The 15,490-nt window shown below is 42.8% G+C and overlaps 1 protein-coding gene across 3 annotated transcripts in view; it reads right to left on the bottom strand.

Moving 5' to 3' along the window:
• chd1 (chromodomain helicase DNA binding protein 1) overlaps positions 1 to 15,490 on the bottom strand; it is a 198,448-nt gene that overhangs the window by 36,678 nt on the left and 146,280 nt on the right. For all 3 annotated transcript variants that reach the window (XM_085987895.1, XM_085987904.1, XM_085987912.1), the window contains 3 exons: positions 5,589 to 5,660; positions 2,846 to 2,995; positions 2,359 to 2,507 (listed from right to left, as the gene is read on the bottom strand). In XM_085987895.1, the coding sequence (XP_085844021.1) occupies positions 2,359 to 2,507; positions 2,846 to 2,995; positions 5,589 to 5,660 (371 nt within the window). The remainder of the gene's footprint in view (positions 1 to 2,358; positions 2,508 to 2,845; positions 2,996 to 5,588; positions 5,661 to 15,490) is intronic.

The raw sequence follows: 15,490 nt of genomic DNA, 5'->3' as shown, positions 1-15,490 counted from the left end.
GTTTACCACTCTCTGTTTCCTGTCACGTAGCCAATTCTGTATCCATGCTGCCATTGTCCATTTTATTCCATGAGCTTCAACTTTGCTGGTAAGCCTATTATGTGGCACTTTATCAAACGCCTTTTGCAAGTCCATATACACCATGTCAACTGCATTGCCCTCATCAACCCTCTCTGTTTAACTCATCAAAAAACTCGATCGAGTTAGTTAAACACGATTTGCCTTTAACAAATCCATGCTGGCTTGCCTTAATTAAGCCACACTTGTCCAGGTGACTTAACTTTGTCTCGGATTATCATTTCCAAAAGCTTCCCCACTACCGAGGTTAAACTGACTGGCCTGTAGTTGCTAGGTTTATCTTTATACCCTTTTTTGAACAAGGGTGTAACATTTGCAGTTCTCCAGTCTTCTGGCACCACCCCCGTATCTAAGGAGGATTATGGCCAGTACCGCCGCAATTTCCTCCTTAATCTCCCTCAGTATCCTAGGATGCATCCCATCTGGTCCTGGTGACTTATCAACTTTAAGTTCAGACAGTCTATCTAGTACCTCCTCTATCAATTTTTAATCTCATCCAGTAACTCCACTACCTCCTTTTTCACTATGATTTTGGCAGCATCTTCTTCCTTGGCGAAGACAGATGCAAAGTACTCATTTAGTACCTCAGCCATGCCCTCTGCCTTCATGGGTAGGTCTCCTTTCTGCTCCCTAATCGGCCCCACCCCTCCTCTTACTACCCGATTATTTATATGCCTATAGAAGACTTTTGAATTCCCTTTTATGTTAGCTGCCAATCTATTCTCATACTCTCTCTTTGCCCCATTTATTTTCTTTTTCACTTCCCCTCTAAACTTTCTATATTCAGCCCGATTCTCACTTGTATTCTCAACCGGACATCATACGCCTCCTTTTTCTGCTTCATCTTACTCTCTCTTTCATCCTCCAGGGAGCTCTGGTTTTAGATGCCCTACCTTTCCCCCTAGTGGGAATGTACCTTGACTGTACCCAAACTATCTCCTCTTTAAAGGCAGCCCATTGTTCAATTATAGTTTTGCCTGCCAATCTTTGATTTCAATGTACCCAGGCCAGATCTGTTCTCAACCCCCTGAAATTTGCCTTCCTCCAATTAAGTATTTTTACTCTAGATTGCTCCCTGTCCTTTTCCAAAGCTAACCTAAACCTTTTGATACTATGATCTTATCCAGTATCCCAGCAACCTCCTTTTTTACCATAGTTCTGGCATAGTCCTCTTCATTGGCAAACACCGATGCAAAGTACTCATTTAGTACCTCAGCCATGCCTTCGGTCTCCAGCAATACTTCTCGATTTTGATCCCTAATTGGCCCCACTGCTCCTCTGACAACCCTTTTACTGTTAATACGCTGATAGAGGACCTTTGGATTCCACTCTACGTTAGCCAAGTGGAAAAAAATACCGTAACCTCTGACCAAACACAATGTGTGTGTGTACTGGGCAGCTTGCATGAATAGCTCCAGCTAGATAGCTTCATTCATCAAACTGGCCTACCCTTATTAAAACACAAGGAAGGCTAAGTAAGTGGACGCCAGTTTTCATTCTCAAGTATTGCACGTTAATCTTACTCTGTGGCATTAGGGTAACTGGAGGGGTGTATTAGTCATGGGGAGAAATATTAAACTCCACAGAAACTCCTTTCTGATATTTACTTTTAACTACTTTTGAAATGTTTTCACATTAGGTGCTACTCTTTAAAAATCCCAAGTACAGAGTAAATAAGCAAAAGTGTGCCTAAATTTAACCGGTTTGAGTCTCTTACTTTGCACCTTCCCTTCCCAATGTGACATGGACATGTTGCTTCTGGCCAGCTAAATACAAGTAGAGCAGACTTAATACAGATGTTTCTTTATAGGAAGTTTGGATTTTCTTTTGGTTCTGGTTTTGGCCTCCCAACTTTTGGCCGAAAGCAATTCATTATGTGAAGTGCTTTAAACATGAATGCTGTGTTCAATTCAAGTATTTCTTTTTAGAAATTAAAACAATTAATTATGACCATTTTTCTAAAATATTGGGAAACCTAGGTTCAGGGCGAAGGCCCATATTGTGGGTTACCAACAAAGTTGAATAATAAAAGATGAGGTAAATCAGGAAGTAGGTATTAAGTGACTCCATGTCTGGGCTTTAAGAATCTGCAAAAATGGGAAATCTCTTCCTTTCTCAGTGAGTTGTTAGTGCATGATGACACCCTAATTGCACCAACAAGCAAACTGAGGGCAAGAGATTTAGTTGAGTTTCCTAATAATCTTTAATAAATGACTTTTTTTTAAAGCTACTTGTACTAATACCATAAATTATATCTCACAGGAAAATGCAGCTACGTACTTTGTAGGATTGGAGCCAGTGTGTAGCACAGTTTTCCCTGTTGTATCCATTCGCTGTATAACAAGGTGATCCAGCACCATCTTCTTCTTTGCTCTTTCAATGATCTCCTCTTCTACTGTTCCCTTTGTAACGAGCCGATATATATTAACCTGATGAAAGACAAATTATATCCATTACATCCTCGCGAATGAATTTTGAATCAAACTTTTAAATTCACAAAGATGGTGGTTAGAAAGAAAAGTTCAGATAAAGCACAGAAGTTTCTAAACATGGGGCATCTTTGATTAGACATAAAGCTATTTTTGAGTTTGGAGTATGACTTTTTAAATGAGTGAAAGGAAAGTGTGTGTAAATATTTATGGAGAACTTTTAGAAGTTAACAAATTGCTTTCAATATGGTTATAATCGAGTCCCACTACAATGTTGATCATAAACATTAACATGAAGTGAAATACTGTACTTTGACCAGTAGCAGAGAAATAGTTACCTGTCTTTTCTGACCAATTCTGTGAGCTCTTGCTTGTGCCTGTAAATCATTCTGTGGATTCCAGTCTGAATCAAAAATAACTACAGTGTCTGCAGATGCCAGGTTTATACCCAACCCTCCTGCTCTGGTTGACAGCAGAAAGCAGAAGTCCTGTAGTCATAAAGAGACAAGTTCCTAAAACACAGATTCTTCTCAATAGTGTATCAGCAACATCCCCTCGCCCAGTAACCAAAGGTGAAAATTATATTCATACATTATGCTCTCATGTTTGAATAGCTACAACTAGCTAGACATTCTAATTTTCTCTCCCTTCCTACTATTGTAAAACAGAGTTCAACAAATCCCTATGTACAATAATATGTAGAAATGGACAATGCTAGATCTACAGAATTCTGCAATACCGAAAACACAATTAAATAACAAATTAAGCTTACTTTAATAATCTCTCACTATGAACAGTCTCAAAGATATAGAAGTTGTTGAATACTATGCTTATTTCATAAATGAAGATAACAGCAAATTGCAAGTGTATTATCTGAGGCTGTTTTGCAGGTGAAACAAATGCCCAATTCAATATCCGCCCATGTAGGACTCTATATTCATTTGATGCATGGGTTTCATTTTTTTTAAACAAATTTAAATAAATTCTGCTTTAGATGTTGAGTTTGATCAAGTAGGACAGTCTTTCATCTTTGAGAAGCAGTACTGAGAATGTCATGCAGGAGTCATTACAGCATATGATTACCACTTGGAGGATGGCGAGCGAGGGCGTGGTGAAAGGGTGCTGCTGGTTATTGGGGCAGATTTGATTTATTTCATTTTCGATTTAGTGACAAAAACGCTAAATATATCGCAGAGTGAGTGGTCATTATTTTACTTTTATTTGTTTACACAATATTCACATTATAAACCTTTATAAATCACTGGTTCGGCCCCAGCTGGAGTATTCTGTCCATTTCTCGCACCACACTTCATGAAGAGGGTGCAGAGGAGGTTTACTAGAATGGTAACAGGGATGAAAGACTTCAGTTACGTGATTAGAGATACTGGGGTTGTTCTCTTAACAGCAGATTTAATAGAGGTGTTCAAAGCCATGAAGGGCTTTGATAGAGTAAACAGAGAGAAACTGTTTCTAGTGGCAGAAGGGTCAGTGGCCAGAGGACACAGATTTAAGGTAAAAGAACCAGAGGTGAGATGAGGAGAATTTTTTTTACGCAGCGTGTTATGACGATCTGGAATGCACTGCCTGAAAGGGTGGTGGAAGCAGATTCAATACTAACTTTCAAAGGGGAATTGGATAACTACTTGAAGGGGAAATGTTTGCTGGGCTATGGGGAGGCGGCAGGTGAGTGTGACTAATTGGATAGTTCTTTCAAGGAGCTGGCATGAATGGCCTCCTTCAATGCTGTATCATTCTATGATTTAGAGAGAAGTTTTACATTGCCTTATTTCTTCTGCCATTACTAGAACATTTAAAAAGAGGTATTTCAGGATTTTGCCGTTTGTTATGAACTACCACAATTTAACTGGATATTTGGAAAGTATATGTGAATGCCTTTATATGCCACAATACATAAAATCTAAATGAAAATTTACATTCCAAGATAATCAGTTTCACTGCTTCCGCCACACAAAATTGTTTGTTAAATGATACAAACACCATAGAAAACTTGATGACAGTTATTGGGCTGTTGTTGCTGTGGGTGTATCTACAAGTGGCTTTGGTTATGACTTTCTCAACGGTTGATCGCTTATGGGAAAACAGTTTATGGTTATCTTGTCACATATGTGGGACCAACTCCACTTCCCACGTACGTGAGAACAATGATTAGCTACACTGGTCATATAAATATCACCACCTCGGTTACAAGCACAGTTTACAACTTCCACGCTAAGAGACTTAATATGGGCTCCCGGAGACAACATTGGTAGGGGCTGCTGCATTTCAATATATTTCTACATCAACTGTATTGAAACTTTTGCACTATTTAATCAAACCTTTGGTGTAGCTAAATTCTCTCTTGTGGCATTTTTCTACAGCTTACGGCAGTGAGTTTCCTTTTGTAGAGAGTGTGCAGCATCAGCTATCGCACATACAAGAATCTCTAAACGGTCAGAAACAATGATTTCACTAAAACAAGTAGACCTGGGGCAATCTCACAACAATCACTAACAGTAACTACACTATCATACTGAAATCTGAAATAAAGACAAAATGCCAGAACTTCACTTCTTATCTGAAAGAGAAAGATAGGTCAACATTTCAGGGATAACCCTTCATCAGAACAGTTCTGATCTCGAATAAAAATGACAGGAAAATGTTTGTAATAGTCATAATTAGAATTTTAAAAATCTGATACGACCCTTTCTATCTCATTTCAGAATTAAAATGATAGGTTCAGAAATTTCAAAATTGAATCACTTCCCCCACCTTTCTCTTTGCTCGCTGTTCAACAACATAGTAGTGAATGGAGGATGAATTGAGCTATGGTCTTGCCCCTCAATCAATGTCAGTGCCAGTCTGTAACTGGTTTGAAGATAATGCAGCAACTCAATGATGTACATCATTTATCCCTCAAACGGCCTGGCTACGAGCAGATGAAACTCATCTGAACAACATAGGCAGAATTGAGTCCTGGGACTCAAATCCACAGCCATCTAATCAGGGGATAAATCTCTACTTCTTACCCAATTGCTCTCTCTCTCTCATGCGCAGACACATGCAAAAAAACTTAAGTCTTACATCTGATCCTTCTGCATTGAAATGGTCCAGTGCTTGCTTCCTCAGCTCTCCCTTAATGGATCCATCTAGTCGCTGTAAGAGAAAGACCAATAACCATTATTGTAAGGCACACGACAGTGAAATACAGAAAAAGTCTTAAAAATGGCAGCATCCTTCAGATTTTTCTTCTGCTCATGGACTCATGTTCTGCATTCTAATGAGTAACCCAAGTGAAGGATGAGTAAAGGCTATTTGGCCCAAAGATTGGCCTTTTAATACTCAAACGTTCCCATTGTCACATCAAATGTGTCACATATAAACAAGTTTAAAAATTTTTTTTTACAAGAAGCAAATTTGGATAAACTATATAAACAAAAAAGACATATTGCAACCAATATGTATGCTGGGTACCAGTACAAAGCTGGATTTGAGCTGGGAAGTGAATCATATCATTTCATACCTTTGGAATATGAGGTCAAACAAGTAAGGGGAGCCAGTTGGATCATATTAAGTATGCTTTATGACAAAAGGAGATTATGAAAATTCCACCTTTATTCCTAACCTCTTAAATTCAAGGTTACGCGCCCATATGTTTGTGCTCATAAAAAGGTATTTCTTTGTGATTGTCACATCAGAATACAGAACATGCAAGAGTTTGACCGTCACAATTCATTAGTACCAGGGCTTTGCTTCGTGAGTGGAGATCCACATATTAACATGGTTTTGGGCAGAAAACACTCGGTCCATCTAGCCCATCTTTCCACAGTATTCCCTTGGTGCATTTCTAATAACCCTGATAACAGTTTTCCTGAAACTCCAAGATAAGGTGTTTTTAAAAAACACAAAAGATTAAAAAGCATGAGCGCTTGGAACAAAAATCTGGCAAAACCGCTCACTCTGACTGTATAAGTCCGCAGCAAAAAACAAATGATGGAAGGACAGGGATGCTAATCTGATCGGAAAATTCTGTAAAATTCAGCAATTTGCTGCACCAAATAAAGTGTGCATTTATTACAATTGCACTCTGGAATGAATTTGTAAGTTACAGCAGTGATCCTTGCAAAGGCTAAAGACTGAAGGAGGCCCAGAGGAAACAACTAATGATGTGATTCGCAGGCAAGCTATCCTGTGTTTAGTGGTCATTATAACCCATACCTTTCCAAGAAGAACAGCATGAAGTAGTGTTAAGTGATATTTTCATAGCTTTACAGCATGACTTAGTACTAAGGGACTTCCAGATTAATCCCACAGTGTGGAACAAGCATGCCATGTGAAAATTCCATTGAGTGAGATCGGCTCAGAAGTGGAGAAACAATCTTTAGCAATCAACATTTCTCACACTGGAAATGAATAAACAAATTCTCCATCACCATCCCTGGGTATGTCCTGTCCCACCGGCAGGACAGACCCACCAGGGGTGGTGGCACAGTGGTATACAGTCGGGAAGGAGTGGCCCTGGGAGTCCTCAACATTGACTCCGGACCCCATGAAGTCTCATGGCTTCAGGTCAAGCATGGGCAAGGAAACCTCCTGCTGATTACCACCTACCGCTCTCCCTCAGCTGATTAATCAGTACTCCTCCATGTTGAACACCACTTGGAAGAAGCAGAGAGTAGCAAGGGCACAGAATGTACTGGGGGGGGGGGGGGCGGACGACTTCATGTCCATCACAAAGAGTGGCTCAGTAGCGCCATTACTGACCGAGCTGGCCGAGTCCTGAAGAACATAGTTGCCAATCTGGGCCTGTGACTGGTGGAGAGAGCCAACACGAGGGAAAAAACTACTTGACCTCGTCCTCACCAATCTACCTGTCGCAGATGCATCTGTCCATGACAGCATTGGTAGCAGTGACCATCTCACAGTCATTGCGTGTTGTGTGGCACTACCACCATGCTAAATGGGATAGATTCAGAACCGGTCTAGCAGCTCAAAACTGGGCATCCATGAGGGGCTGTGGGCCATCAGCAGCAGCAGAATTGCATTCCACCACAATCTGTAACCTCATAGTCCAGCATATCCCTCACTCTACCATTACCATCAAGCCAGGGGACCAACCCTGGTTCAATAAGAAGTGTAGAAGAGCATGCCAGGAGCAGCACCAGGCATACCTAAAAGTGCAGTGCCAACCTGGGGAAGCTGCAACACAGGACTACATGCATGATAAAAAGCGGAAGCAGCATGCTATAGACAGAGGTAAGCAATCCCACAATCAACGGATCAGATCAAAGCTCCACAGTCCTGCCACATCCAGTCGGGAATGGTGGTGGACCATTAAACAACTAACAGGAGTGGGAGGCTCCATGAATATCTCAGAGGGAAGGAGAGAAGTAAAAAGAAATCGAAGTGTGACGTCACCAGAAAGCAGGTAAGTGATTGGTTGGTGAGTATTTCTCTCTTTTTAAATTTAAACTCTTTGGTTTATAGTTTCTAAGGTGTGCTATTCATCATCTAGAATCGGGCAGAGGGTATTTAAAAATATTAATAAATTTAATTAATTACATAGAATGGGAGAGTAGGTGATGTGTTACTGCTGCAATATGTGGGAGCTGGTGGACACCATTGATGCTCACGGTGATCACATTTGCAGTAAGTGTTGGCTGCTCGAGGAATTCCGGCTCCGTGTTGAAGAGCTGGAGTCCGAGCTTCAAACACAGACACATCAGGGAGGGGGAGAGTTACCTGGACTCTGTTTCAGGAGGTAGTCACACCAATTAGATTAATTAATGCAGATGTAGTCCATGGCCAGGGACAGGATGGTGTGACTAGAAGCGAGGCAGGTACGGGGATCCAGGAGGTAGTGTTGGAGGAGCCGCAGCCCTTGCTCTTGTCCAACAGGTTTGAGGCTCTTACTCCCTGTGAGGATGGGAACGGGGACTGCGGGGAGGATGAGCAACCTGGCCACAGCACCATGGAGCGGGGGGCCATTCAATTGGGGGGAATTAAAAGAAATGTTGTAGTGGTAGGGGATAGTATCGTTAGGGGGATCGGTAGGGTTCTTTGCAGCCGAGAGCGAGAGTCCCGAAGGCTGTGTTGCCTGCCCGGTGCCAGGGTTAAGGGCATCTCCTCTGGGCTGGAGAGAAACTTGGAGTGGGAGGGGGAGGATCCAGTTGCCGTGGTCCATGTTGGTACCAACGACATAGATAGGACAAGGAAAGAGGTTCTGCTGAGGGAGTTTGAGCAGCTAGGGGCCAAATTAAAAAGCAGAACCACAAGGGTAATAATCTCTGGATTACTACCTGAGCCACGTGCAAATTTGGCTAGGGTAAATAAAATGAGAGTGTTAAATGCGTGGCTCAAAGACTGGTGTGGGAGAAATGGGTTTTGCTTCTTGGGACACTGGCATCAGTACTGGGACAGGAGAGAGCTGTTCCGTTGGGACGGACTTCACTTGGCCAGTGCTGGGACTAGAATCCTGGCGAATCAAATAACTAGGGCTGTAGAGAGGGCTTTAAACTAATTAGTGGGGGGGAGGTTTTAAGAGAGCGAAAAATAAAAATGTCAGTGGAGAAGGCAATAGAGCAAGGTAGCAGTGGGGGAATTAAAAACCAGAGCGTGTCAGGAAGGGACAGAATGTATAATGATAAAGGTAAAGTAGTAAAAGGGGTAAAAGCAGGAATAAATTGTCAGAAAACATATTTGAAGTTCTTTATCTGAATGCACGCAGCATTCGTAACAAAATAGACGAGTTGACGGTACAAATAACTACACATGGGTATGATCTGGTGGCCATTACGGAAACATGGCTGCAAGATGATCATGACTGGGAACGAAACATACAAGGGTATTTGACAATTAGGAAGGACAGACAGGAAGGAAAGGGAGGTGGGGTTGCTATGTTAATCAAGGATGGAATCACTGCAATAGTCAGAAATGATATTGGGTCAAAGGATCAGGATAGTGAAACAGTTTGGGTGGAGATAAGGAATAATAAGGGGAAAAGTCACTAGTGGGCGTAGTCTATAGGCCTCCTAACAGTTGCAACTCTGTTGGTCAGAGTATAAATCAGGAAATAGTTGGGGCTTGTAATAAGGGAACAGCTATAATCATGGGGGATTTTAACTTTCATATTGACTGGACTAATCAAATTGGGCATGGCAGCATTGAGGAAGAGTTCATAGAGTGTATTAGGGACGGGTTCCTTGAGCAGTATGTAACTGAACCAACCAGGGGGCAGGCAATCTTAGATCTGGTCCTGTGTAATGAGACAGGATTAATAAAAAATGTCCTAGTAAAGGATCCCCTTGGAATGAGTGACCATAATATGGTTGAATTCCAAATTCAGTTTGAGGGTGAGAGTTGGATCTCAAACCAGCGTACTGAGCTTAAATAAAGGAGACTATGAAGGTATGAGAGTAGAATTGACTAAAGTGGACTGGGAAAACAGATTAAAGTGTAAGACGGTACAAGAGCAGTGGTCTACATTCAAGGAGATATTTCACATCTTTCAAGATAAATATATTCCACTGAGGAAAAAGGGGAGTAAAAGAAAAGACAGCCATCCATGGCTTAGTAAAGTAATAAAGGATAGCATCCAACTGAAAACAAGGGCATATAAAGTAGCCAAATCTAGTGGGAGGATAGAAGATTGGTAAGCATTTAAAAGCCAGCAAACAATAACTAAAAGATTAATTAAGAAAGGGAAGATAGATTATGAAAGTGTAATGAAATCTGTTTGTCTTGATCTTGTATTCGTTTTGCACTCATGTATATTACCCTCCCCCACTGTGTATAGTTTCACTTCCTCTTTCCCGACTAACCTGGGAGGTTCCAGGTCTTGGCTCTTGGCTCCGCCCCTGACTTCTCTTACATAAAGATCCCAGGATCTGTATGACTCATTCCTGTGAACCAGTCAACGTGTTGAGATGTTAGCTCTGATCTTAGTGATTAAAAGCCAACTTGTTTAAGTCTATAACTTCTAGTTTTGTGGTTATTGAAGGCCCATCAGAAAGTAAACTAGCAAAAAATATAAAAACAGATAGCAAGAGTTTCTACAGCTATATAAAAAGAAAAAGGGTGGCTAAAGTGAACGTTGGTCCCTTAGAGGATGAGACCGGAAACTAGTGGTGGGGAACATGGAGATGGCAAAGACGCTGAACAAATATTTTGTATCAGTCTTTACAGTAGAGGACACTAAAAATATCCCAACACTGGACAAACAGGGGGCAATGGTGTTGGCGGGGGGGGGGGGGGGGGGAGGTAGGAGCTAAACACGATTAAAATCACTAAGGAGATGGTACTCGGTAAAATAATGGGAATTAAGGCGGATAAATCCCCTCAACCTGATGGCCTACATCTTAGGGTCTTGAGAGAAGTGGCGGTAGGGATTGTGGATGCATTGGTGATTATTTTCCAAAACTCCCTGGACTCAGGAAAGGTCCCGGCAGATTGGAAAACTGCTAATGTAACACCCTTATTTAAGAAGGGAAGTAGGCAAAAAGCTGGAAACTATAGACTAGTTAGCCTAACATCTGTGGTTGGCAAAATGTTGGAGTCCATTATTAAGGAAACAGTAACAGAGCGTTTGGATAAACATAATTTAATAGGACAGAGTCAGCATGGTTTTATGAAGGGGAAGTCATGTTTGACAAATTTGCTCGAATTCTTTGAGGATGTAACATACAGGGTGGATAAAGGGGAACCAGTGGATGTAGTGTATTTGGACTTCCAAAAGGCATTTGACAAGGTTCCACACAAAAGATTACTGATCAAGATAAAAAATCACGGGATTGGGGGTAATATACTGGCATGGGTGGAAGATTGGCTATCTAACAGAAAACAAAGAGTTGGGATAAATGGTTCATTCTCGGGCTGGCAATCAGTAACCAGCGGTGTTCCGTAGGGGTCAGTGCTGGGACCCCAACTCTTCACAATCTATATTAACAATTTGGAGGAAGGGACCGAGTGCAACATATCCAAGTTTGCCGACGATACAAAGATGGGAGGGAAAGCAGTGAGTGAGGAGGACATAAAAAACCTGCAAAAGGACATAGACAGGCTAAGTGAGTGGGCAGCGATTTGGCAGATGGAATATAATATTGGAAAGTGTGAGGTTATGCACTTTGGCAGAAAAAAATCAAAGAGCAAGTTATTATCTAAATGGAGAGAAACTGCAAAGTGCTACAGTACAAAGGGATCTGGGGGTCCTGGTGCATGAAACACAAAACGTTAGTATGCAGGTGCAGCAGGTGATCAGGAAGGCCAATGGAATCTTGGCTTTTATTGCAAGGGGGATGGAGTATAAAAACAGGGAAGTCTTGCTGTAGTTATACACGGTATTGGTGAGGCCACACCTGGAATACTGCATGCAGTTTTGATTTCCATATTTAAGAAAAGATATACTTGCTCTCGAGGCAGTTCAGAGAAGGTTCACTTGGTTGATTCCGGAGATGAGGGGGTTGACGTATGAGGAAAGGTTGAGTAGGTTGGGCCTCTACTCATTGGAGTTCAGAAGAATGAGAGGCGATCTTATCGAAACATAGAAGATTGTGAGGGGGCTTGATCGGGTGGGTGTTTCCACTGATGGGTGAGACTAGAACTAGGGGGCATAATCTTCGAATAAGGGGCTGCCCTTTCAAAACTGAGATGAGGAGAAACTTCTTCACTCAGAGGGTAGTAAATCTATGGAATTTGCTGCCCCAGAGAGCTGTGGAAGCTGCAACATTAAATAAATTTAAAATGGAGATAGACAGTTTCCTAGCAGATAAGGGAATTAGGGGTTACGGGGAGGGCAGGGAAGTGGACGTGAGTCCAGATTTGGATCAGCCATGATCCTATCGAATGGCGGAGCAGGCCCGAGGGGCCGTATGGCCTACTCCTGCTCCTACTTCTTATGTTCTTATATGCCAATCCTCAGTGATGATGGAACCCAGCACGTGAGTGCAAAAGACAAGGCTGAAGCGTTTGCAACCATCTTCAGCCAGAACTGCCGAGTGGATGATCCATATCAGCCTCTTCCTGAGGTCCCCACCATCACAGAAGTCAGTCTTCAGCCAATTCAATTCACTCCATGTGAATACAGCAAAGGCTGTGGGCCCCGACAACATCCCGGCTGTCATGCTGAAGGCTTGTGCTCCAGAACTAGCCGCGCCTCTAGCCAATCTGTTCCCGTACAGCTATAACACTGGCATCTATCCGACAATGTGGAAACTGCCCAGGTATGGCCTGTCCACAAAAAGCAGGACAAATCCAATCCGGCCAATTACCACCCCATCAGTCTACTCTCAATCATCAGCAAAGTGATGGAAGGTGTCGTCGACAGTGCTATCAAGCAGCACTTACTCACCAATAACCCGCTCACTGATGCCCAGTTTTGGTTATGCCAGGACCACTCGGCTTCAAACCTCATTACAGCCTTGGTCCAAACATGGACAAAAGAACTGAATTCCAGAGGTGAGGTGTGTGACTGCCCTTGACATCAAGGCAGCATTAGATCGAGTGTGGCATCAAGGAGTCCTAGTAAAACTGAAGTCAATGGGAATCGGTGGGAAAACTCTCCACTGGCTGGAGTCATACCTAGCGCAAAGGAAGATGGTTGTGGTGGTTGGAGGTCAATCATCACAGCCCCAGGACATTGCTGCAGGAGTTCCTCAGGGCAGTGTCCTAGGCCCAACCATCTTCAGCTGTTTCATCAATGACCTTTTCTCCATAAGGTCAGAAATGGGGATGGTCGCTGATGACTGCGCAGTGTTCAGTGCTATTCGCAACTCCTCAGATAATGAAGCAGTCCATGCCCGCATGCAGCAAGACCTGGACGACATTCAGGCTTGGGCTGATAAGTGGCAGGTAACATTTGCGCCACACAAGTGCCAGGCAATGACTATCTCCAACAATCGTGCATCTAACCACCGCCCCTTGACATTCAACGGCATTATCATCGCCGAATCCCCCACCATCAACATCCTGGGGGTCACCATTGGCCAGAAACTTAACTGGACCAGCCACATAAATACTGTAGCAACTAGAGCAGGTCAGAGGCTGAGTATTCTGTGGCGAGTGTCTCCCTCCCGACTCCCCAAAACCTTTCCACCATCTACAAGGCATAAGTCAGGAGTGTGATGGAATACTCTCCACGTGCCTGAATGAGTGCAGCTCCAACAACACTCAAGGAGCGTGACACCATCCAAGACAAAGCAGCCCACTTGACCGACACCTCACACCTCATCCACCACCTTAAACATTCACTCCCTCCACCACTGGCGTACTGTGGCTGCAGTTTGTACCATCTACAAGATGCACTGCAGCGACTCGCCAAGGCTTCTTTGGCAGCACCTCCCAAACCCACGACCTCTACCGCCAAGAAGGACAAGGGCAGCAGGCACATGGAAGCACCACCACCTCCAAGTTCCCCTCCAAGTCACACACCATCCTGACTTGGAAATATATTGCCGATCCTTCATCGCTTGGTCAAAATCCTGGAACTCCCTCCTCAACAGCACTGTGGGAGTACCTTTACCACACAGACTGCAGCGGTTCAAGGCGGCGACTCACCACCACAATAAATGCTGGCCTTGCCAGCGACACCCACATCCCATGAACGAATAAAAAAATATATATATATTTGCATGAAATAGCTCAAGTGCATGATTCGGTGGGTAGGAAAATTGTTGGGAGTTGTTATTTAGCTGGAAAAGACTTAATCCTGCCAAGTAAAACCAGAAATTAAATTGGTGTAAATATTGCAGTTCAGTAATATTAAAATAAGATCTTAGAATCATACAGTACAGAAGGAGGCCATTCGGCCCATCATGCCTGTGACGGCTTTTTGAAAAAGCTTTCCAATTAGTCCCACTCCTCTGCTCTTTCCCCATAGCCCTGCAAATTTTTCCTTTTCATGTATATATCCAATTCGTTTTGAAAGTTACTACTGAATTTGCTTCCACTAGCCTTTAAGGCACTGCATTCCAGATCATCATAACTGGCAGCGAAAATAGAAATTCCACTCATCTCCCCTTTGGTTCTTTTGCCAACTATCATAAACCTATGTATCCTTCATTAAGATGGAGAGTGAAGATATGTGAAGAGAAAAAGACTGGTGAAGTCAAGCGTAGGTCCCTTGCAGTCAGAATCAGGGGAATTTATAATGGGGAACAAAGAAATGGCAGACCAATTAAATACATACTTTGGTTCTGTTTTCACAAAGGAGGACACAAATAACCTCCCAGAGATGTCAGGGAACATAGGGTCTAATGAGAGGGAGGAACTGAATGAAATCAGTATTTGTAGGGAAATAGTGTTAGGGAAATTGACGGGATTGAAGGCCGATAAATCCCCAGGGCCTGATAATCGACATCCTAGGGTACTTAAGGAAGTGGCCCTCGAAATAGTAGATGCATTACTGGCCATCTTCCAAAATTCTAGAGACTCTGGAACAGTTCCCATGGAATGGAGGGTAGCTAATGTAACCCCACTATACAAAAAAGGTGGTAGAGAGAAAACGGGGAATTATAGACCGGCAAGCCGGACATCGGTAGTGGGGAAAATGCTAGAGTCCATTATAAAAGATGTAATAGCAGAGCACTTGGAAAACAGTGACAGGATCGGACAAAGTCAACATGGATTTACAAAAGGTAAATCATGCTTGACGAATCCACTAGAATTTTTTGATGATGCAACTGGTAGAATAGATAAGGGTGAACCAGTGGATGTGGTGTATGTGGACTTTCAGAAGGTTTTTGATAAGGTCCCGCATAAGAGATTAGCGTGTAAAGTTAAAGCACATGGGATTGTGGATAAGGTACTGACTTGGATAGAGAACTGGTTGGCAGACAGGAAGCAAAGAGTTGGAATAAACGGGTCTTTTTCCGAGTGGCAGGCAGTGACTAGTGGGGTACCGCAGGGATTGGTGCTATGAGCCCAGCTATTCACAATACAGGCAACTCTCGTTTAAACGGCACCTTAAATATTGGAATTCTCTATTAACGGGC

Source organism: Somniosus microcephalus, chromosome 1 (genome assembly GCF_052327205.1).
Source record: "Somniosus microcephalus isolate GS21.2 chromosome 1, FLI_Smic_1.0, whole genome shotgun sequence".
NCBI lineage: Eukaryota > Metazoa > Chordata > Chondrichthyes > Squaliformes > Somniosidae > Somniosus > Somniosus microcephalus.
The sequence above is the reverse complement of the archived record's forward strand: the minus strand, read 5'-3'. Positions and strand labels throughout refer to the sequence as shown.